General features: G+C 39.8%; 1 protein-coding gene across 8 annotated transcripts in view; it reads left to right on the top strand.

Moving 5' to 3' along the window:
* Positions 1-24,634, top strand: part of TPK1 (thiamin pyrophosphokinase 1) — a 352,799-nt gene that overhangs the window by 239,724 nt on the left and 88,441 nt on the right. For 7 of the 8 annotated variants that reach the window (XR_003516359.2, XR_003516358.2, XR_003516360.2 and 4 more), the window contains one exon: positions 1,050-1,161. Coding sequence is in view for 5 of the 8 variants with exons in the window: in XM_027573183.2 (XP_027428984.1) it covers positions 1,050-1,161 (112 nt within the window). In the remaining 3 variants the exon portion in view is untranslated. Of the gene's footprint in view, positions 1-1,049; positions 1,162-16,799; positions 17,032-24,634 lie in introns of those variants that run through there. The other variant, XM_027573185.2, reaches the window with a different exon arrangement.

Raw genomic sequence — 24,634 nt, 5'->3', positions numbered from 1 at the left:
CTCAGAGCCTATAACAGGGTACAAAAGACATAGTTGGAATAAAATGCTGTAAAAGGAGGTGTAAGTACCTTACTCTGGCAATGTGTCATATATTAAGCTTTAAATAGTTGATTAAAATAAAGAATATCTTTATCCCCTCAGAGTTATGTGAGTTATTAAAAATATCTTTTTTATGTAATTATTGAATAGATGTGTGCATTGGCATTTTCCCCATAAGGACTTGAGGTATCTTTCTCTAAAGACCATATATCCTGAGGATAATGAATACAATACAAAAGTAATGGAAAGTCATATCTTTGCAGAAGAAGAGGAATTTCCAAGTATTCTATTTAAAAGCAAATGTTGTAGCCTTGATTAAACATTACATTTAACTTTAACCTGCTTATAAACTGAAAACCTGAAAACATAGTAAATGTTATCAGTTTTCATAATCCAGATGGAGGAAGCATACTCATTCCTCGAGGTAGATACTGTTTCCTGGTAGAGGTAGGTATTTCTCACCGAGCATCCCCTAGCGTAGCCATGGGCATAGGAAGCAGATTAACCATTAGCAGGATTGACATTGAATTCTGAAACCTAGAAGTCCAAGTCTTGAGATACAGTAGCGATTTTACTTAGGAAGCAATGTTTTATTTACACTTGAGCAAGTGTTTGATTAAAACCCTAGAACTGTCATATAGGGCTACATCGTTAGCATGTGGAATCAGTTCAGTCTTTAGAATTGGCAAGTAGAGGTAGGAATCCTGATTCTGCCCCCTTGTTATCTGTGTGGTCCTGGGCACCTTTAATCTCTGCAAGCTTCAATTTTCTCATGTGTAAAAGTAATAATTAACAATAAGCTACCTTGCAAAATTGTGACTAGGGTTAAGTCAGGTGAAAGTTCCTGGGATTATTCAGCACATACTACTTAAATGCGTTGTTAGGATTACGTATGATAACCACCTAAGGTTCTGGGATGGTACCTGTTGCGTAGGACCAGCTCTTCAGTGCACGTTGATGTACTATCCTTTCTCTTCACTCTGCTAATGATCATCCCTTCTCTACTTCAGGGAAAGCACAAAATGCATGTAGCTACTGGAATGGAAGGTGATTGGTGTGGCCTTATTCCTGTTGGACAGTCTTGCAATCACGTTACGACAACAGGCCTAAAGTGGAACCTCAGTAAGTAAAACCCTTGCACAAAGGGAGGTTTTCTTTCTTTAAAAAAAAAAAAAGTGTGTGTGTGTGTGTGTGTGTGTGTGTGTGTGTGTGTGTGTGTGTGTATAACAGTGCCCAATAGGCTATATATGTATATATCTGGTATATACGTAGCAGTGGAACTCTTAGGTCAAAGGTAGGTCTGTGTGTTTAACCTTTCTGTGAACTGTCTGGCTGTCTTCCAGAGGAGCTACACCATTTCATATTTCTACCAGCAATGTGCGAGGCCTCCAGTTTCTCCCACAGCCTCACCAACATTTGTTACTATCTTTTTGTTTTTACACATCTTAGTGGGTATGCAGTGGTATCTCGTTGTGGTTTTATTTGCTCCCCGCCCCGCCCCATGACATGATATAAAATACCTTTTCATGTGCTTATGGATCATTTGTATATTTTCTTTGGAGTAACATCTGCAGATCTTTTGCTCATATTTTAATTGCATTATTTTCCTTTTTAGTTTGAGTTGTAAGATTTCCTTATATATCCCAGATAGAATCCTTTGTCAGATATATGACTTGCAAATATTTTCTCAGAGTCTTTGACTTATATCTTCATTTTCTGAAATTTAATTAACTAAATTCATTAATTTTGATGAAGTGTGATATTTTTTCTCTTATGGATTGTACTTCTGGTATGGAATCTAAGAATTCTTTGTCCAGCCTTCTTCATGATTATGTGTTCTTGAAACCTAGTTTACTTTTCCAGAGAAGCAGCTATTTTAACTAAAGTAGCAAGTTATTTTCATAGTCAAAGATTTTACAAGATTAGCTGCTTTTTACTAAGTTTTAAAATGTTTCCCAGTACTTATTAACTGTAATAGGTCCTAGTTATACTAAAACTGTCTGATTTGAAAGGAACAAAAACTGAGGTGGATCTTTTCATGAAATAAGTGCTGATTCCAAAATAAACCATCAGGCTCGTGAAATGGGTCAACTCTAGTCTCTTTAAAAATGATAGTAATTTAATCAAAGCGCTTTGGTTGAATGTCAGAGGGATTGTCTCCTGATTGACCAGTACCTCTAAGGTTGTAAAAACTAAAATATAGAACCACGTCATTCTTTTGTAACATGCAAAACTCTGAGGTTCCCACAAGGAAATAAATATTTCAACAAGTAAATAATTTGAAGATAAAAAGATATTTTAAAAGACTTTTCTATGAGCCACTGCTGAAACAATTAGGAAAAACTAGAGCTATTTTGAGGCAAATGTCTGGAGAGCTCATCAGAATTTGAAAGGAGGGTGAGAAAGATCTGCTTTAGCGCACAGAAATATGTGACAGCCTTTGAAACTGTTTAGCTGAAACTGACATGAGCTCCCATTAGAAACTTTTTTTGAAAACATTTCCAACCTAAAACAACTGTACTTTTTGGAGTTCCGTTCGTTCCCGGGACCCAGTCTTGATGCTGGTGAAGTCCTTTCAGACCTGGCAGTGACTTCACTTTTCAGGGCCGGCACCGAGACGGGAGGGGCACTGAGCAGGAACGAGGGCTTGGCAGTCCAGGCAGTGGCCCCGCTTCCTTTCTCTTACAGTGATGGGAAAGACTCGGACGATCATCCAGGCTTCTTCAGGGCTCCTTAGAACATCCTCTGATCCCGTGTCCTATAGTAACATGCACATCCTAATTCCGTATAATGAGTTTGGCTCTGGGAAGGGGCCTTGGACATGAGGCGGCGTTTAATCTTACTGTCCGTGATAATGTTTCAATCCTGCAGAAATGCTATGTACTACTACTTCTTTATATATTTACAGATTGCTTTGTCTTTTAAAATAATTATTTTTCTTCTACAATTTTATGCAAAATATGTAAATAGCAACTTAATGGAGTATGCAAAGCAAGAAAATTGAGACACACTGTTTCATCAGTTCTCTGTGGTGAAAGCTACTTAATGGGGTCTTGTGATAGGTAATATTACATCATTAAAAAGTAGTGAGAACTGCTGGGAAATGATGCAGTGTCAGCTTGAAGAACAGTGTCTAGATTTCTCCCACTGAGAGGGCAGGGCCCCTGCTTCTCCCACTGTCATTGTGAAAGCAGAGTGCTGAGGTCAATGTCAACTTGTCAGTCACACCTATGAAGTGACAAGACGGCCCAGGAAGGAGAAAGGAGACGCAGTAACTCAGCCAGGTGCCGATCACTTCTTAGTTCAAGGAGAGTACGCAAGTGCTTCTAAAGAAACCTATCAAAATCTCCCTCAGGGATGGGAGGGCAATCTGGCTGTGACATCTGTCACCCCACCGATCGCCAGGGTGGATTTGGCTGATCTGGCTGACACCCTCACCACGGCGACTTGTGCATCCCTCCCAAAGCTGCGCACTGGGTCGTAGGGGATGACCTTCCCCTATAGAGGAGGACCGTTCTTAGGTCAAGGGTATACGAGTAGCAGCGCTCCCCTGCTAGGATCTCCAAACAAGCTCTCAACGTCCATGTGTAGGAGAACGGAGGGCAGTCAAACTTCCAAGATTCCAGACACCTCCAAATGAGGTGCTGCATGTGCCAGTCTGCCTTTCTTAAAAAAAACAAACAGGGCCCCTGGGTGGCTCAGTTGGTTAAGCGACTGCCTTCGGCTCAGGTCATGATCCTGGGACTCCCGCATCAGGCTTCCTGCTCAGCGAGGACCCTGCTTCTCCCTCTGGCCCAACCCCCTCTCATGTACTCTCTCTCTCTCTCTCTTTCTCTCACATCCTCACTCTCTCAAAATAAATAAATAAATCTTTAAAAAAACAAACAAAAAAACAAACAAACCCAAATCTCCCTCAGGGGGTCTGGAGGCTGGCTGTCTCCCAGTCTTTACCCACTCTAAACGGTGATGCCACAAGTCCTGAAACTCATCTGATTTACCTGTTTCAATTTGCAGTATCTCTCATCACGTTCTGTCTTTAAAACAAGTCTGAAAAAGGTGCTCTGTACCCATCACCCAGAAGTGAAACTTGACAGCTAGTGTTGAAGCTACCTGTATGACAGTAGTTTACTTCAGAGCAGTACGCTGTGAACATTCTGGGTCAGGTGTCTGGGCCCAGAGTTTCTCTAGGCTGTGTATACTTGGGAGTAAAATAGCTGCGTCATAGACAAGAGCATCTTCACCTTTCCTGGGTATGCCATATGGCTCTGACAGTGGGTACGCCATCATACACTCACGCAGGAGAATACAAGAGTTCCCGTGCTCTGCGTCCTCATGCAGTTCTTGGTATTGTCAGAATTCATCACTTTGGCCGATCTGAGGCGTGTCAGTGCTAGTTCATCACGGTCTCTGGTTACCACTGAGGGAAAGCATCTTTTTGTAATTACTGACCCTGCAGCGCTGGTTTCTTCTTCTTTGGATCACTTTCTTTTGCCTATTTAGTCATTGGACTATTTGTTTTTTTCTTATTATCAGAAGTCCTTCAGATCCTAATTATCTTTTTCCTGGCTGTATTTTCCCTTTTCCAGTTGTTTACTGCATTTTTGTATACATTAAGGTTAGTAAGTTAAAGGCAGTCAAATGTATCCATCTCTTCTCGGGGATTTGTAGTTTTTGTCTTAAGTCATCTTTCTCTTCTCTACAGTCATAAAGACATCTCACAGTATAGTTTTAAGTCTTATTTTTAGGTCTTTTCTTGCACCTGAAATTGATTTTGGTGTATGATACGGGCTAGAGGTCTGATTTTTTTTTCATTACTGATAACGAGTTGCCCTAGCCCCATCTATCTTACTTTCTCCAACCGAAAGTTTTCATGTGCAGGGGGAAAACCTGAATTTCTAGTCTCTTCTCTTGGCTTACACACTTATTTCTGTACTGATCCCACACTGCCTTGACTAGCGTAGCTTTGTAATGAATACTGAAGTATGGCTAATGGAGTCTCCCAACTTTCTTCTTCCAGAGTTTGATGGTTATTCCTGGCTTTTCGATCTTCACAAATGTTAGCATTAACTTGACAAACGTCACGCACACAATTCTATTTTAAGTTTTATTGGAATTATTTTTCATTTATAGATAAATTGGGAGAATACAACAATTGAGGAAGAAAATTTCTGTGCGTGATCGAGTTTTCCATAAACATAATATCTGTCTCCGTTTACTTAGAACTTTTTAACTGCTTTCATTAATTTAAAAATTTTGTCCAAAAGATCCTGTACATCTTATATAAGATTTGCTTCTAGGAACCCTATATTTTGTGTTGATATTGTAAATTGCGCCTTCTAAAAGCTTCACTTTTCTGAGCTCTTTGGTGGCATGTAGACAGACATAAAATTGATTTAAGTATATTATATCAATATATTGCAGAATGCTCTTATTGTTTCTAGGAGGGAGGGGTAGAGGGAGAGAGAATCTTGAGCATGTGGAGCCCCATGTGGGGCTTGATCTCACAACCCTGAGATCATGACCTAAGCCGAAACCAAGAGTCAGACACTTAACTGGCTGAGCCATCCAGGCGCCCCGCTTTTATTGTTCCTAAGAAATGTGAGTGTAGATTTGCTTGGGTTTTCTATAGCAAGTCATATATTTGATGGTAATTAAGTTTTCTTTCTTCTTCACTCATAACAAATTGGAATGTGCTTTGTTATAACTAACTGCAACAGGAGGTTTAAAGAAGCCTGTTTCTTTTTTCCTCATGTAACAAAGGACAGGGTAAGTAGTTCCAGGGCATGGCTTCTGTGGTTCCATCAGCCTTTGCCTTAAAATCGTAAGAGATTGCAACTTCAGCCCCTCAGGTCCCCCGTTCAGCATCAGGACAAACGAAAGGGCAGAGGGGAGGATGGGGTAGCACATGTAGCAGGAAAGCAAGGCTTTAGGGATTCTGCTGTTTCCAGAAATCCTTCCTGCATCTAGTCTTTGGCCTCAATGGCCGGAACTACCCAGCAGCCACCCTCCCTGCAGAAGAGGCTGGGATGGGCAGTTTTGTATCTGAAGACATGGACGTCCCAAGTGAAATCGAGGTCCTGTCAGGGAGGAAGAAGAGAATCAGTAGGACTCTGCTCTTCTATCAAGAAATGTCTTTTCTTTGTCCACCGTCTTGATGAACAGTTTAGCTACACATATAGAATAAAATCTTATTTTCACTCTCTATTGGCCATATTCTTAGGGGTTTCTGTTGTAGCTGTTGAAGAATCTGCAGTTAAGCAAACTAACTCTTATGCATTTATAATCATCCTTAACTCTTTTAGACCTCATTTTTCTTTGATGTCCTAAAGTTTTACTACCATATGCGTAAGTGTAACCTTTCTTTTATTCTAGTTGGTTTTCCTTCACCCTGATAAGTGGTATAGTTTATCGCTTGCGTAAATTTTTCAGATATCCCCATTTTTCAGATAAGGACACATGGTAATTCCAACCTTTAGGCAGTGATTTGCCTAAATTCTCATCATTAGGGATTGATGCACTCAAAATTTGAATTCAAGTCTTTAATGCTCTTTTTCCTTGTTTCCAGTTAGTAAATGAAAGACTTGCCATAAAAAGTTGTTGTTAAGTTCATGTTAAAAAGAAATCACTAAAATGAATTTGGGATAAAGAGAAGAAAACAAGAGGAAGGCACATATATGGGGAAAGCAAGAAATGGAAAGGCTTAGGAAGAAGAACTTAAATTCTCTGGGATGGAGCTCTTAACTTCTTTACACTTTGGCCTAAGAAAATATCAAATGGAATTGCCTTCCATTTGCCCAATCCTCTTATTTATAACACTCAAATTGAGTGTGAAATTATGCATTCATTGTTCCTTCTTTTATGCTTTTTCAAAGTACAGAAATAAATGACAGAATGAAATAATTTCATAGCTCTGACTGAAAGAGACTCAAATCTAACCCAAGTGATATATTTCTGAAGGGAAGAAATTAAAAGAAAACCATTTGAAAAGATTTTTCATCTCAGTGGAAAATAATTTATAGAAGTGTGTACAGGTACCAAGATTTTCTGCAGGAGTTCTCTGTGAGGATTTTTAAGTGCCAGCCTAACAAGGGAACAGCTTATGGATCTATAAAACTACACTTGGTAAAAATGCAGTTTCAGTGAGAAGCACCCTTAATTCTCACTCCATTACGACTCAAAGCGATTCTGGTCGGTTAGCGTTTTAAGTCTGGAGTGCAGGGGAGGGGGTCCGTGCTAGAGAGAGAGAAGTTTGGGACTTGCTGGCTTATAGGTGTCGTGGTTCAACAACAGCTATGCCCACTTGGGTTATAACCTTTTGTGAGCTAATGCCACTAATGTGTGAGATGTTTTATATTTTTAGGTATCTTTATTATTATTTTTTAATTATTACTTTTCTAGTCCAGTGCTTAAAAAATGGCACTCTGAATCTGTGACATCAGTATTTCCTGTTTGATTCGAGGACAGTATCTTTTGTACCTTTTTCTTTTTTAAGATTGATTGATTTATTTTAGAGAGAGAGTGAGTGCGCAGTGGGGAGGGGCAGAGGGAGAGAGAATCTTAAGCAGACTCTGTACCCAGTGTGGAGCCCAGTGCAGGGGTCGATCTTAGGATCCTGAGATCATGACCTAAGCCAACGAGAGTCGGATGCTTAACCGACTGCGCCACCCAGGCGCCCCAGTGTCTTTTGTATCTTAATTCTTTGATAACTGGTGACCCAATTTGAATTGAATTAAAGATATTATTAAAATTTTTACATAAAACACATGTGTTAGAGATCAAAGGTGATAATCAGGATGGCTTTTTTTTTTTTTTTTGCCTCTGTCTTCCCCAAAGGAAGCTGTTAGTGAAAGTTTTCCACCCCTAAACCATTTTCTTGAGCTTAGAAAAAGGTGAAATGACTGTATTTCATCATATTTAAGATGTCATCGATTATAAGATGCATAATTATTTTATGTTCACTAAGGAAAAAATACTAATTTAATTGCAGAGATGAGGGGGAAATGTACACATTAGAAATGATAAAATGTGGTAGATCAAATAGCACAGAACTTAATTATCAGATTATATGCAGAGACATAATTTGTTTATATAATTTGTTTAATTTATTGACCTCTAAGAAGTCAGCTAGGATTCTGATAAGGACCATGTCGATTCAGCCGATCAGTTTGAGAAGTAAATCCATCTTATACCAATGTTAAATATTCCAACACATGAACCTGGGATACTTTCATTTAGATCTTTAATTTCTTTCAACAAAGTCTTGCTGTTTTCATATTCTAAGCTTTTACTTCTTCTGTTAAATTTGTTCCAAAGTATTGTATTGTTTTGATACTATTGTGAATGGAATTCTCTTCTTAATTTCATTTTTAGGTTGTTCATTGCAAGTGTATAGAAATAGAATTGGTTTTTGTATAAATTGATCTTGTATCCTACAACCTTGCTGAATTCATTTATTAGTACTACTGGTGTTTTAGTGAATTTCTTAGCACTTTTTAAATATTCAAGGTCATGTCCTCTGCAAATGGATGTGGATTCTCTTGTTTCTTTTTCTGGCCAAATTGTCCTGGCTAGAACCTCAAATAATACTGAAAGCAGCAAGTGTGGACGTCCTTGTCGTGTTCCTGTCTGAGATGGAAAGCATCCAGGCGTTCACCATATATATGATGCTCGCTGTTGGGTTTTTCACAGATGTCTTTTATCAGATTGAGGACCTTTCATTCTAGTCATAGTTTGTTGAGTGTTTTTTATCGTGAAATAGCATGGATTTTGTTTTTGTTAATTTTGTCTTGAGATGATCATGTGATTTTTGTGTGTGTTTTTTTTTTTTTTAATTCTATTGATACAGTGTATTACATTAGTTGGATTATGGATGTTAAACCAAACTTGCATCTTTGGGACAAACCTCACCTGGTCATGATGTATAGTTCTTTTTATATATTGCTGGATTCTGTTTTCTATTTTGTTGAGGCCTTTTGTATCCATATCCTAAGATAAATTGTTTCATAGGGTTTTTTTGTTTTGTTTTGCTTTGTGATGTCTTTGACTGGTTTTAGTGTCAGGATAATACTGCTACCTGGTCTTGAAGTCTAGGCATTCAAGAGGGAAACTCCAGGGAACTCCAAGGCAACAAAAGCAAGACACAAGGGAAGTAGGTCTAGCAGGCAGGATGAAGACTCCGGAAGGACAAAGCGTAGAGGGAACTCTGGTTGTGGGAGATAACCTGGCGTATGTTCTGATCCAAAGACGGGTGGTGTCTTGCACCTTAGCCCTCTTTTGTCTGCTTACTGCCACAAAGAGAAGAGACGGGAGGGAAGGTGAACTACAGGGCCATCTTGTTTCTAATTAAAAAACAGCAGGGGCTAGCTGGCCCTTTAGAGGACTATAGATCACTGAACATTGAAGCAAGCACAACTTTATGGGGAAGAAGTTGCATTTACGTGAAAATTATATACAATATCCTATAAGTGTTCTTTTAAAAATCACATATCTCTACACATGGACAAGAGAAATTTTCTCCCTTCTGTATTTAGTTAGCCATCAATGACTTTCAGTCTCCATGGCTTTATATGATTAATTTAGAAAAGTCATTAATGTTTTCATAGCCCATTTTTATTTATAAATGGAAAGTGCTAGCTATAAATTTCAGTATTGATTTTTCTTCATTAATAGTTTTCCAGTAAGAATCTTTTCAAACCTCAGAAGTAAAAAGTTCACTTACAAATTTATGTAAATTTAAATGTGTGATGCAGGGGTGAAAGATGTGTTTTTCATAATAGCCATACCTATAATACTACATTTATATTATCTATATAATTTAGGATCATAATTGCAAATAAATATTTTCACAGAGGTTTTTCAAGGAGGCCTTACATTTCTATTTATAGAGTACTGAATATTTCCAAGTATTTGGTAAAACTTTAAAATGTAATAGTGTGTACCAGTTTCATTACTCTAGGCTGCATTGAGTGATTTCTTATGCTTTGGACTACATTATGGGAATAGCAGAATATTACTTTCTTTATTAGTAGGATTTATTAAAAAAAAGAAGTCTTGTTGATACTACATCTTGTTTTTGTTTTTTTTTTTAATGCATTCTATATAGTATGCCAGCAAATGACAATTTCTATGACGTATGGGCCGGACTGTGTGAATGCTATCTCCTTTACTTAGATTCTAGAAAAATTATACTATCATAATGTCAAGATGACAGTATCACAATAATGTCATCAGTTGTTGAGACCTATGATTTTTAAGTGAAATAACTAACATCTAAAAACGACTTTCAAAAATAAGTAAGTAAATAAAAATGACTTCACAAACCACACGGCTTCCTGGAGCCAGAGCTGACCTAAAACTCAGGTGTCTCAGCTCCTAGCACAGAACTTTCTCCTCCTCGCACAGCAGGAAATTTTGATGTTTGATAACAGATCTAAATATAGTTAAAGATAGATAAACCTAAAGTGAGTGATGTTTGACAGATTAAAAAATAACCATATTTGTTAAATTTTTCATGATGTAAGTTTTCAAGTGTATCAGTTTCAAATTGCTACCGGAACAAATTACTACAAACTAGTGGCCTAAGCAGTGCATCTATTATCTTATAAGTTCTGGAGGCTGGAGTCCTAAATGGGGCTTAAAAAAGCAAAAATCAAGGTATTGACAGAGCTGCCTTCCTCCTGGAAGCTCCAATGGAGAATCCTTTGCTCACCATTGCCAGCTTCCGGAGGCTGCGCACACTTCTTGACCATGATTCCTTCCGCCATCTTCAGGCTAGCAGCATAGCATCATCACCTCTCTCTCTCTGACCTCTGCTTCCATTGTTCTCTCTTCCTCCAACGCTGACTCTGTAGCTTCCTGCTTTTAAGGAATTTGTGATTACACTGGGACCACCTGAGTGATCCAGGATAACCCCATCTCAGAATTTTGATTTAATCACACCTTGCAAAACTCCTCCTGCCATATAAGTGATTGATTCACAGGCTCCAGGGATTACAGTGTAGACATTGTGGGGGCCATTATTCAGCCTCCCGTATCAGGTTTGTACTCAGTGAATTAAATAATTTTCTGAAATAATACTTAATATAGTGATTAGATCATTGAATCTTTACAGTTACCCTGAAAACTAACGTGTGAAGACTTGTTTATATTGCCGTTGAGAAATTGAATTTCAGTGTTGTCATTCATCTGGCCACAGATAACTTGTGATAAAGACTCAAGACAAAATAAAAACAAAACAAATTATGTGAGCACAATTTATTTGGTGTCCACAAAGGAGGAGAACGAGGGTAACAATTTCCATCCATCTGTTTTCTGTGTTCCAAGGATTGTCGTCAGGTTTAGCCAAGTCCATATTCTGATCCGTGAGAACCACACAGGAAGTCCGACTTGCACAGGCCAGAGCCAGAAGCTCCAGTCAGCTGGAGGGTTGTAAGCAGTCTCTTATTAGACATATTTGGTTTTTTTTTTAATCCTTTTTATATTTCTTACCTTGTTTAGCCTTTGAAGCTCTACTTACATGAAGAAACTGAGAGTTTCTATCAAAAACAGGCAAAAGTGGCACCTGGATGTTTCAGTTTTTTGAGTGTCTGACCTTGATTTTGGCTCAGGTCATAATCTCTGGGTTGTGAGATCGAGCCCCATGTTGGGCTCTATGCTTAGCTTGCAGAGTCTGTTTGAGATTCTCTCTCTCCTCCCCTAAAATAAATAAATAAATCTTAAAAAAAAACAGACAACAATCTGATGTGAGATTAAAATGGTGAAAACACAAAAGGCCGAAAATTTGACTCTTCCTTATATTGCTTTTATAGCCACATATTATTAGTCTCAGGGCTCTAAAGGTCATTAAAGATCAAGTAGGTAGTAATGAATTAACTGAGCACACCTACACCATCAAACTACTAGTTTATTTATGCCTCTCTTGCTGTTATTTCTACCCCTTACACACACACACACACACACACCCCTACACCTGTACCACACTCACATGCTTGTACCATGAGATATTACAAGTTTGAGTTTTCTTAGCATGTACCTAGATTTGGTCAGTCAGGGGTTATAGACCACAAAACGGCCGCTTTCGTTAAGTTCTGAATGTTAGTGCTGAGGAATTGTTGCACAAAATGACAATCCTGGGAAACTCTAGGATCCAGCTTTTATGAAGAAGGCAAAGTTAGTGGTGGTGTTGGTAAGCAGTAGATATTATTTCTCTGGAGAGAAAAGTACAAAGAGGAGCAAGATTATTTTTAGACTTTGTCATTGAGAAGGATTTTCAAATATTCTGTTTGTAAGCCAGTATTATATTTTCAGACATTTAAAGTTAATAACATATGGCCTACTACAAACCTGTATTAAAAATATGTTTCATTAACTCAGCTCTGGTTCTGTTTTCTGTGTTGTAGGATTTGAACCAGACATGAATGATTTTTCTTCTCTTAAGGCCTTGCCCTTTTGTGATTCTCCTGAGAGCACGAGGAACCAACAATAATTTACTATATGCCATAATCATCCTGTTTTGTTTTTAGAAAACTCCCTACAACCTGACAACACACATTTATTATGGTTGATTCTAGGCATTTAAATATGAAAACAATTAATGTGCATTTGTAGGGAATATGACAAATGGGAATTTGCGAGCAGACCAGTTTTTCACTGACCTGCATTCAAGAACACTATTATAACTCAGGTTTGCCTCCCCAGTTTTTAAATGAGTTGATTTCCTAGTATTTATGTGGGCAGGTTGACGGATGAGAATGACTTCGGCGTAAGCTCAAAAGTCCCCTTCCATTTCCCCTCCTCCAGGTTGCACTTTTGTGCTGATTCAGATGTGCGTTCTGTGCATTCAACCATCTAGCTAATATACTGAGACGAGAAAGCAATAACTTGTGGTCATTACATGAATTGTAGACAAAGAATCAAGGGGTGCAGGTGAATAAACTTTTACGGTGGGAATAGCTCACAGGGTATAATTTCCTACTGAGTCCAAATAAGCATACTCTGCATTGTGAATACACCTTCATGGATCCCATCTCTCTTTTCTCTACACTCACCGTCACTCAGATTTAACATCAGCCCTCTTACTAATGCAGAGTATTATTATCCCCATTTTATAGATGAGGAAACTGAGTCACAGGATGTTAAATGAATTGTCCAAGTTCATATTTCCTGAGTCCTCATAGTTGCTGATTCAACCCTAATAAATGTGTGTTGTCAGGTTGTAGGGAGTTTTCTAAAAACAAAACAGGATGATTATGGCATATGGTAAATTACTGTTGGTTCCTTGTGCTCTCAGCACATCGGATGGATCCATCACTGATGATTTACATAACTGTTTTTAAAAGCTTTGGACAGAGTGAGGGGCGCCTGGGTGGCTCAGTCGTTAAGCGTCTGCCTTCGGCTCAGGTCATGATCCCAGGGTCCTGGGATCGAGCCCTGCATTGGGTTCCCTGCTCAGCAGGAAGCCTGCTTCTCCCTCTTCCACTCCCCCTGCTTATATTCCCTCTCTCGCTGTCTCTCTCTCTGTGTCAAATAAATAAAATCTTAAAAAAAAAAAAACTTTGGACAGAGTGAAATATCCTATCTCAAACTCCTTTCTCTAAATGAAAGAATTTTCCTTGTAATTGGGCAACATCAAAGACGAAGGAGATAGAAATTAACATCTTAGCAATTAAAATCCTGCTGCAAGCCCCACCTAAGACACTTCTCTCCACTCTGTCACACGGTAGAACCCACACAGCTCTGTAGAGTGGGTAATTCAGGTGTAATTTATGCTCACCGTGATATGATTTCTGGGTGATTATAAACCAAATGTCAGTGACCATGGTTCTCAAGATACTTGTAATAAAGAGTCAACGGGGAAAAAAAAGATTTATTTAGCATTCACAAAGGAGGATAAACGGTTAAAATGGAATTTTTGAGCGTCTACAGATTAAAGGATGAAAAAGAAAGAAGAGTGATAGAAGGGCAGGATGGCTTAGTTGCAGGAGGTTTAGATCGCACGCAGTTTTCTCAGCAGTGAGCGGCCACTCTGTCCTCTAGATTGCTTGGAGGCCAAATTGGGAAAAGGTGGAAAATATTTGGAGAATACTAGGCTTAAATTAAAAGAAGGGGAGATCAAACTGGGGAAATGTCCAGTATGCAGACTAAAATAGAAGCCTCCGCGTAAAAGGGCTTTTCTATCTAACCGTGTACCACAAATGAAGTTTGTGAAGAAACATTTACTTTTTTTTTTTTTTTTTTGGTTGTAGTTCAAGGGAAACTCAGGATACAAATTACGTAGAGAGGAGGTAAGTTCTCAAGCTTAATTACGCATCAGGGAACTACGCTGTAGTCTTCTTTCCTCTTCCAGAGAGGGGAATAAGATTGAACTAGCAAGAGAAGGTAGAAATCCTCTGGCTCTGAGATTTAAAAACAGCCAGAAGAGGGACAAATCAATGCTTTAAACCCCTTGACAAAACAAGTCTCTGGAGATTATTATGTAACATATAACTTACCTTCTTTCTCTACAGTTTGTACCTTGAATTTTCCTTGAAGTGCAGCAGAAAAACATATGCACCTGTTTACTTCGGTTAATAAGGTGGAGGAAAGAGGACAGTAGGGTTCAGATTCTGACTCTAAAATGAGGGGGTTCCATGGTACTGGGACACCATTCGGACCCCTCACCTGAGGATTCGTAGATGATGCCAAGAGTTTCTTCAGTTTGAACACGGGCTGCTGAAGCCACAGAGAAACGGAGGAGTCCAGATTATAAATGCCAACAACTTAGATTTTCACAGAGACCTCCTCCATCTCCTCACTTCCTTACGTGCTGGTAATTAAGAGAAGCAGTAACTGGACCAGAATCAGGGGGTGTTTGTTCGAAAGCTGTGTCAGGGGCTGACGTTGCGTTGTGCGGACCCGTCTCGCAGAGGTTTCCCGGGATGTGGTTCACTGTGTGAAAGTGCTTTGAACATCGCGGAGGAGGACGTCCTGTGGCATCACTAGAGTTGGTAATCTCCTGCTGAGGGTCCTCACTCTTCAGAAGTTCACAGCGAAGCCAGGAATGGGAAATAATTGCTATTCCTCATTTATACTGAGACAGAGTTGAAGCTCAATTCAATAAATTGTTCTTTGATAAAGATTCGTTAGCAGTATTGCTGTCTCTCAGAAGCCCTCGTGCCCATGTCACCCTTTGGCTCCCTTCTCAGAAGTTTAATTGCAAGGATCACTTTGGGCAAATCCCACTGGCCTTTTCGACTCATCTGCTTTCTAGACCCATTTAATTGCAAATTAACAACCTGTCTCTCTCGACTATCCCTAAATCTGGTTTTTCCTTCTGCGTGTGTGTATATATGTGTGTGTGTGTTAAAGAATGTGCTTAGAAAAAAAAAAAAGTTATCCAAGCAAGAAGGCTTTCTGATTTTTTTAAAAGCCAGCTACAACTGATAACCAACTTTTATTTTTAGCCATTTAAAAAAAATTATTTGCGCTGTATTAGTGGCAGTTTAAATGTGGCATGTAATTAGGAAAAATACAAATTTACACCTGTGGTGTTTTCAATTGACCTGTATCCCACCAAAGGCTGATATGGGTTAGACAAGGATAAAGCAGTTTTATTTCTTACAGCCTTACCTGGTACATGCTAATTCTATGTGAATTACCTAAATAACTTTCACCCCCTATAGAAGGATGGGACAGATCCATGACTCACGGGGAAATCTGGTTTGTGCTTGTTGGACAAAGTAGGTAAGGACAGTGCTACTGGCTTCAGTCTCATCCTGGTTCTGTGGTGATTCCAATAGAAATATGAGCACTGGTCTCATCTACCCCAAGTTTTCAGTTCTCTTTTGTTTGAAATGAGTGACTTTGAACGAAATCATCTCAGTCTCTTTCATCTCTAGTGTTAGCCCTCTTTCATAGCAGACTTGTACTCTTCTGCTCTTTCCTCCTGAATGCCTGTGAAAAGCACTCGGGGTCCAGTGCGCATGCCTTCTCCCCAAGACGTGGGCCCAGCCCCCAGTGTTTCCAGTGTGTGTTCTCCCTTGAACATCTTCCCCTGTCTCCCACTGGTCTTACTCCTCTCCAAGGGCCACTTCAAATCATGTCCTTCGTGAAACTTTCCTACAAAATGTGATTTCTCTTTCCTTTGAATTCCAAAAGTGGGCTGTGCGGCCCTTCTGTGTATTTACCTGTGAGCATCTTTGTGCAGATTTCTTACTCCCTTTACTAGAACGCATTCGCCTCAACGATTTGGTGCCTGTTACCTGCAATGCCTCCTACGAGGCCTAGAATCGTGCCTTGCATATTTTGTCATTAGCAACCTCGTTTAAATCAGCATGTGCATTTTCTCCACATGAATTTTGTAACAGAGTCAACTGCACTACGGTGAAAGATGTTGAAGCAAGAGTTCTTTATCATAAACCTTTAAAACAATTAGGATAGTAAAGGAGAAGTTGAATTTTAATGGTGAAAATAGCTATAAAGTCTGCCAGGAGTTGATAAGGCTTAAAGTGATGCCATTCAGAATGTGATTATAACCAGAGACAGTTTTGAGTGTGAGCGAGTGTGTGTTGGAGAGGGGCCTACCTAGGGATGGTCCATGGAGGCCTGAATTTCGAAATCTCACCGTACGGTGGACTTGGGGTTTTAAAGGAACTCACTGTTCCCCTAGATGAGTTCTCTTGCCCATTTCTTTACTGCCGTGACTATGAGGCAAGGTCTAAAACATGTCTTTTGTTTGTTTGTTCCCCTGCCCCTTTTTTTAAAGATTTATGTATTTATTTTAGAGAGAGCACACATAGGGATCTCCAGCAGACTCGCACACGGGAGAGCGCCCAGGATTCTCAAGCAGACTCACCACTGAGTGCAGAGCCCTACAGGAGGTGCCCTCACCACCCTGAAATCTGACCTGAGCTGAAATCAACTTCACTGTCACCCAGGCGCCCCTGGTTCCCTTTTTATAGATGTTGAAAATCATATAAAACTATAATTTGAGAACAAGTATCATTATAAAAACAAAGGCAGATGAAATTGGTTCTCTCATTGTGTGTCTGTTCATGAAGCTTAGATTTGCTTTGCAAAAAAGAGAGAAAACAAAGAACTCGTAGTTCTGCTTTCCTGAGTCCTACAGGGCGTTCTTACAGTACCATGTAAGTGTGAAAAGGGCATTCATGTTTGTCCCGCCTGTTTTGTATCTCTGTTTTATCCACTTACCTAGACTGTAGATGTCTTTAGTTTGTGGGCCCCTTAGGTTTTGTTCCCGTCCTACTTGGTAAAATCCTTAACACTGGACATTGAAATGACTTGATTAATAATAGGACTCCTTATCAAAGTTGCTCTGTCTTTTTCATATTCAGAGCTTCCACATTTCTCTAGCATTGTCAACTGCAAGTAACTAGTGAAGTTATTACTTAGGCTTGGAAACAAGCTTATTTACAGTTTGGTAAAAAATACTGGATTCTGGAAAAAAGGCAAAGAAGGTACAGTGAGCGAGGAAGAGGAAAGGATTGTATAGGTTATCTGAAAAAGATGCTGCCATTTAAAGAGAGAATAATCAGTAGGATCGTATGCAAAAGAGAGTGAAATTGTTGGATTTCCCTGAAGGAATAATTTGGTCAGTCTTGAAAATGCAGAATGGTAGCAGCCTAGTAGGGATGGAAGCCAGATTTCTGTTTCTTAAGGTGATCAGAAGGGAGTTTTGAGTGCATACTGAGAGCACAATGGCAGCAGATATATTAACCTTTGTAAAAGACGTTTATCAGTGATTCAAGAAAAACTATAGGTATGGAGTTTGGTTACCAAGGCGACCTTTATGTCCAGGATGTAAAAGAGGTTTGTCTGTGTTGAAAATCAAAGAGAGCTGAGAAACTGCAGAGATCCAGGGAGAAATTTCCATTGGGAGAAATGGCAGACAGGCGGGGACAGTGTGCAGGTGCCATCCCTGAGGAGGCTGGAAGGTGGGGTCCAGAGTAGAGGTGGGGGGCTTTTAGGAGAGGTATGTTTAGCTCCACCTTCAAAACCAGAAACAGAGATCAAAATGAGAGGTGTGGCCTTAGGTATTAAGGCGAAGACACTTCTGGATGAAGGCACGAATCATAAGTGGCGTGAATCTTTATCCGTAAGTCTGTCACAACATCAGCAGGTAAGGCACTGGGTATAAGATTGATTTAGAAAGTTTAAAATACCTATCAAGGAGAGGCTGTTAAAACAATAAGTAACTTCTGGACAAATTTCAGACCACAGCAAGGACTCGTTGTTGAGGATTCCTCAGTTCTGACTCAGTTCTTCTGGGGAACAGTGCACAGGGTGGATTGGGGCTGGTGACCATGGGCACTGTAGCCTCGGGCACTGGTGACCATGGGCACTGTAGCAGCAGCTCTGAAGTCTCCATCGGACGTAAATTCTACCACAAGTAATCTGTAACTGTGTGTAAGTATTAATGATTTTGACTGATCCAAAAAAGTTCACTAAAGCAGGTTAAAGGTCCCTTGTTTTTTTTTTTAAGATTTTATTTATTTACTTGACATAGAGAGCACAAGCAGGGGGAGCAGCAGGCAGGGGGAGAATGAGAAGCCGGCTCCCATCTGAGCAGGGAGCCCAACGAGGGGCTCAATCACAGAACCCCGGGCTCATGAGCTGAGCCTGAGGCAGATGCTTAACTACTGAGCCAGCCAGGCGCCCCTAGAGGTCACTCTTAAAATAATGTCTCACTGGCAATTCAGTATGCTTACTTAGCCTGAGAGGTCACTGTGGATTAGGTTCAGGGTTATGGGTCCCGGATGTACTTACACCATCAGGTCTTGGTACCTCGTGCCATGTGCAGGGCTGTTACCATTTTACCATTAATGCTTATGGCAATCACATATTATTTAGAATGTCACCGTTTAAATTTTACAGTTCGCTGTGTTTTCTGTTTAATTTTACCCATAAACATATTTTTTAATGAAGAAAGTATGAATAGAAGAAAATGCTGGTAGTACCTCACTATTACACTTGCACCTAAGCAATCTGAAAACTGTGGCTGGGCGGGGGGTGGGGTAACACTGTCCTGAAGTCAGGATTAGCCAAACAAATTTAAGACAAGTTTGTTACCTAGAAGTCAACTGATTCATTTTGCCAACTTCATTTCTCATTAAGAAAATGCCCCTCTCTGCTTGGTCTGCCTCTGAGTCCCCTTCTATCTGTCAGCTCAGTGATCTCATGGCAACTGATAACTTTAAATAGGTCTGAATGCCATTGCGTCTCAAATGTGTATCTCCACCCGGACCTTTAATGACTTGCCCTCACATTTAGAATAAACTCCTTGCTCCTGTCTGTGCTGATTGTCCTGCCTGCTCCAGATTCTGGCCTTCACCAGGCTGCCCTTGGAGTTCCTGTCTTGGGTTCTTTGCACTTGCTTTTCCCTCTGCTTGGAATGCTGATCCTCGTATCTTCCATGGCCCTCCCACATAGCATAATTCAGGTCTCAGCTTGGGTATTGCTTCTTTACGGAGACTCTTATCTAATAAGATCTAAATTAGCATCCCTGCCCTCCCCGACAAAGCACTCCAGCACTCGCCCTGTTCAGTTTTCTTCAGTGTAATCATCCTTGTTTGATACCATCTCATTAAATTATTGCTATCTGTCTTCCCCTCACAAAAGTTCAGCCTCATGAGAGCAGGGACTGTTGCCTGTCTAGTTCTCTACTATATCTTGAACACTTAGCACGGTTCCTGCACAGAGTAAGCACTGAGCAAATACTTGCAGAATATGAACTTTCAGTGGGGTTGGGTCAGATGGCAAGTGCTAAAATTAAATCAGGAAAGAAGGATTAGCCTAAGACTTGGCCTTGTGAACCTCCTGTTCTAACTGCATCAGTAAGAATGGAAGGCTCAGCTGGGATTAGTTGTCCAAGGCGGGATTAGGAAGAGCGGACACAGCAGCAGAGTGGGAGGTTGACACGGAGGGGCTACAGTGGTGTGGCTGGAGGCCTATGTCAGACCAAAGACATTGTTCGAAAAAAGGTGGGGAGGGAGGGAGGGAGGGAGGGAGGGAGGAAGGGAGGAAGGAAGGAAGGAAGGAAGAAAGGAAGAAAGAAAGAAAGAAAGAACAGGCCCAAAATGGAGTCACGGCCCACATAACAGCAAACCAAGACTTTACTGCGCTTTCAGCCTGTCCCAGAAATGTGACCTTTAACCAGTCAATCTGGAATTTCCTGATCAGCTCTAGTGAGGTAGTCTGCAGGGTAGACCCCCGCCCTCCCCTCAAAGGGAGGTAACCTTGCTTGAAGCAATCCACTCTTTGTTAGCAACTTCTCCCCCACCACCTTCTGCCTATAAAAGCCTTCCATTTGTGCAGCAACTCCAGCTGCTTTCTCCTTGCTGGGTGGGATGCTTTCAGATTCAGGAATCCTTGACTAAAGCCAATTAGGTCTTCGAACTCACACAATTGCATCTTGTGGGTTTTTTGTTTTTGTTTTTTGGGGGGGCTTTTTTTGTGGTTTTTTTTGTTTTTGTTTTTGTTTTTTGTTTTTTGTTTTTTACCACATAGAGTATGTGGAAAAGGCAGTACCTAGGAGGGAATCAAAGAAAATACCTGAGGTGAATCTAAAATGATACTTTTTGCCAAGGGAGATCTTTCTGTTTAACAGTACAACTAAATAAGATACGCTTTGAGAGTTCCCTCCAGACAAAAGTTTAAGGAACCCTGTTCATCACTGTGATCCAATTCTGCTGTGTCCCAGAATCCAGGAATTTTCCATGTCTGTGGAGTCCACCACTAGATGGTGGGCTTTCAGTCCATAGTGAAAACCAAACAGTCTTTTGTTCGTTATTGTCAGTCATCCTTGGTTCAAGGCCGGTGCTCTAGAATGGCCTATTTATTGATGCCCTGACCTCCATGGCTTCCATTTTCTGAATCCCACCTGCTTTTCTGGGCTTCTACAAAGCAGCACTTGCCTTTTGAAGATTTATACCCCCAACCAGATGTGACCTTTCATTTCCCTGACTCTTCAGATTGCTTTGCATGTCTTTTTAAGCCACTCACAGCTTTGGACTATAATACCTGTATAACTGCCTTAGCCCTTTCCCGACTAGATCATAAATTCCTTAAAGGCGGAACCTGGGTCCTAATCATTCTTGAACCCTCTAAAACACTGTCTATTGCCTTGGACGTCTGTGAACCAATGTAAAGCTTGGAAGGAAGAGGTGGTGGGTTTAAATATCAGTGCTGGTACTTACGAGGCACGTGACCCTGTGATTCACTTCTCTAAGCCTACATTTTCTAATTTCTCAAACTGCAGTAGTCATAGAGAAAAAGGGCCCTAGAAGTATGGAAAGGATTAGATGAGATCGTGTTTATAGAGTGTTGGGCACAGAGTGTAATAAGCAGTGGATATTATTGTGACAATTTTGGGGGTACCCAAAATATCAATTCAAGAGGACCCAAGAGTGGCCCATCTTAAGTGACTATCTGTGATCCTGATATCAATGACATTCTAAAATATTGACTATTGTAGAGTCAATAATATATAATAGCAAAAGTTCAGCTGAGAATACAGGCCTATATCCTTAATTAAGAAAAAAGTGAACAGTGGAAAATCACTTCTGAGTCTTATAAATAGGAAATTGGATTTCCTAATGGGTAATTTAAAATACTTTGGGAGCATAAATACACCTGGAGCACTCAAGCTATAAGTTGGTGACTCAGAGAAAAAGGGCACAGAATCCTGAAATAAGCAAAGCAAATGGCCTCTTAAGCTCTTAAAGAGCAAATTGCAAAAAATAAATTAATTCACTTAAATATGCATGAATCTCCTGAGTGGTGGAATATGCTGAAATGGTGCTGAGTGATTTCCTTTGTTGTGTGTGTTCTGAAGTATTAATAATGCCTTGTGCTTTGTGCCCTGTACCTTTGATTAGGACAAATCCCAGAATCTTCTGCCTTTTTAAATTGTTTTTAAAGCAATTTAGATGATAAAAAAGGAAATTCCAGTCAAAGTACAGATTGGTCTCATTGATTTGGAAAAATGGACAGCAGGTTTATCAAAGGATAGACGGATCCCAGAGGGAATGGGAAGTGATTCAGATTAAATTGTTGGAAGAGAGCTTTGGGGAGGCTGACATAATTTTGCAGAAACTTGTTAAAAATTTGAAACTTGTCAACCTTTCTCCTGAAACACGTGCCAAAATTTTATCAACCTCTCTGATACTGTGTGGCACAGCAGTTGAGGTTCCAAGAATCTACGCCATTGTAGACTGCAGGGTATATTTAGAATATTTATCAGAATTATTACTCAGTATTTCCAACGCTCTTCAGATCCTTTAGTTTTTGTCATGGGAACCACAGACACGAAAATGCTGGTCTTTCATGTCCTTGCATACTTAAAAAACAAATTCTACAGTCATATAATTGAATAAGTCAATGAAAGGGGTCCCGAAGAGGAGGCATCAAAAGCAGAAGCAAACTATCCACTGAAGGACTATAATATTCGAGACCATGTTCTATCTGATTTTTTAAAGGGGAGGGCTCTAAGGAAATTACTGTTTGCCCGGCACACACCGATTATTAGGGCAGCTTTCTTTTATGGCAGCCTTTCATTTTTGATGCCAAGGCAGTGACGGGGAGCTTGGCCGCAGAGTGAGGGCTGGAGCGAGGAGACCCGAACAATAGGGTGGTTAAAGCATAGAAAAGGATTTGGCAGCCCTGCCTGAGAACAAAAATAATCAAAAGAATTGCCAAGAACCATAAAACCAGGGGAGTAGGGATATGAAATACATCAACTTGATTTTCTGAACATGGAGAAATATTAGATCTGTTCTAAGTCTGTTATGATGTCCATGTATTTTTGTGAGTTTCTGTATTACAGGAATTTCTGTTTTGCCTTAAGGCTATGAATAGAATGAAATCAGATCAAGTTTTTTGTTATAGTTTTATTTTTTTAAGTTTGGAAAAACACATACTTCTCCATGGTTTAAATAATTTGTAATTTATGTATAAGTGTGTATATGTATATCCCTATTGTTGAGTATTTCCTTTGATGCCAAAGGCTCATCATTTATATGCTAATTTGTTCTCTTGGGAAGCTATGATATGTCACAATTACAAATAATATTTGAAGAGAAATCTTTTGTAGCAACTATAAAATGAAACAGCACATTCCAAGAAGGTGGTATAGCATCTGCAAGAGCATGTCATGATGAGTCAGAAGTATTGATGCACCTCAAGTGTGCAGTAGAGAGCTGCTGCTGGAAATGTAGGCGGGATCAGATCCTGAAGGGGGTGTGAACTATAAAAGGAAGTCTGGATTTCTCTATAGGCAATGGGGAGAGATTTTAAGCAGAGAAGAGAAATGATCACCTTTGTGTTTAGCGAAGATGACTCTGGAATCATGGTATGAATTGGATTAGAGAAAGATACAGTAAATAATTTTTTTTTCTTTTTAAACATCAGCCCAAGTATGAAATTAGAATCTTATGTCAATTATTTGACTGAGCACTCAGAAGAAGCATTTCTCACTTTTTCTAAGTGGTAAGGTCTATTGAGTGACATTTTCTAAAAATGATGGCTGCATTAATATATTATCTTTTTCAAGATGTACCATTGACCTTTAAAATTCCCAGGTTGAGGGGTGCCTGGGTGGCACAGTCATTTGAGCCTCCAGCTCTTGGTTTTGGCTCAGGTTGTGATCTCATGGGTCTGTGAGATCAGCGGTCAGACTCTGCGCTCAGCTGGGAGTCTGCTTGGAGACTCTCTTCCCCTCCCCCTTCTTGCCCTCCCCCCACTTTCATGCTGTCTGTCTCTCTCTCTTTCTCAAAATCAATCAGTAAATCTTTAAAAATATTATAAAACTCCCAGTTCAACTTCCATGTCTGCTTATGAAAGAGGGCATTCTCTTCTTCAGGCATATAATCTTTGGGATGACTTGGTTCTTTCCAACAAAAACAAGACTGGAAGTGTCTCTTATCCTGGTAAAATGTCCCAAATCTCTGTTTCTCTCACTTGTTCTGTCCCAAACAGAAGACCTACCAGTTTTTTGCTTAAAACAAGGTGATGCAATTTAGAGGACCAGATGTACTATAAATGAAGTCTGCAGACATTAGAAAATCTTCACAATTCCATACCTAGAACCCCACACCCACTCTGCTGCATTTCACACCACCTGCTGCTGCTTCTAGGATTATACTTGTAGGTAGAATTCAAATATTACCTACAGAGATGTACTTATGTAGGTTCCAACTGTTCAGTGATGTTTCATTAAGAGTATGTGCCCTATAATAAATTAGAAGCAGACATTTTTAGGAACTTTCAGTATGAAATACTGTTCTATCACCATTATTTTTCTAGTGATTAACTTGCTTTTCTAATAGCTCTATGAGATGTTTTTCTAATCAGTGTACATGAGCTGTCATCAAAACTAGAATTCCTAATTCTGAACCAAAACGGTTGGAGACCAACCAAATCAGGACCTTTACTAAGGTTTATGGGGGAAAAAAACCCATCAATCTTTCATTCCCTTCCCAGTTCTGTGTACATTATCAAACAATTTTGTCAAAGTTTTTCTACTAAAAAAACCTTTAAGAAATTTGAATACCTATTTGCATGTAGTATTATCTAATCAAAATTTGATTTGTGAGGATGAATC

This window comes from Zalophus californianus, chromosome 12 (genome assembly GCF_009762305.2).
Source record: "Zalophus californianus isolate mZalCal1 chromosome 12, mZalCal1.pri.v2, whole genome shotgun sequence".
NCBI lineage: Eukaryota > Metazoa > Chordata > Mammalia > Carnivora > Otariidae > Zalophus > Zalophus californianus.
This window is presented reverse-complemented; position numbering and strand designations above follow the sequence as displayed.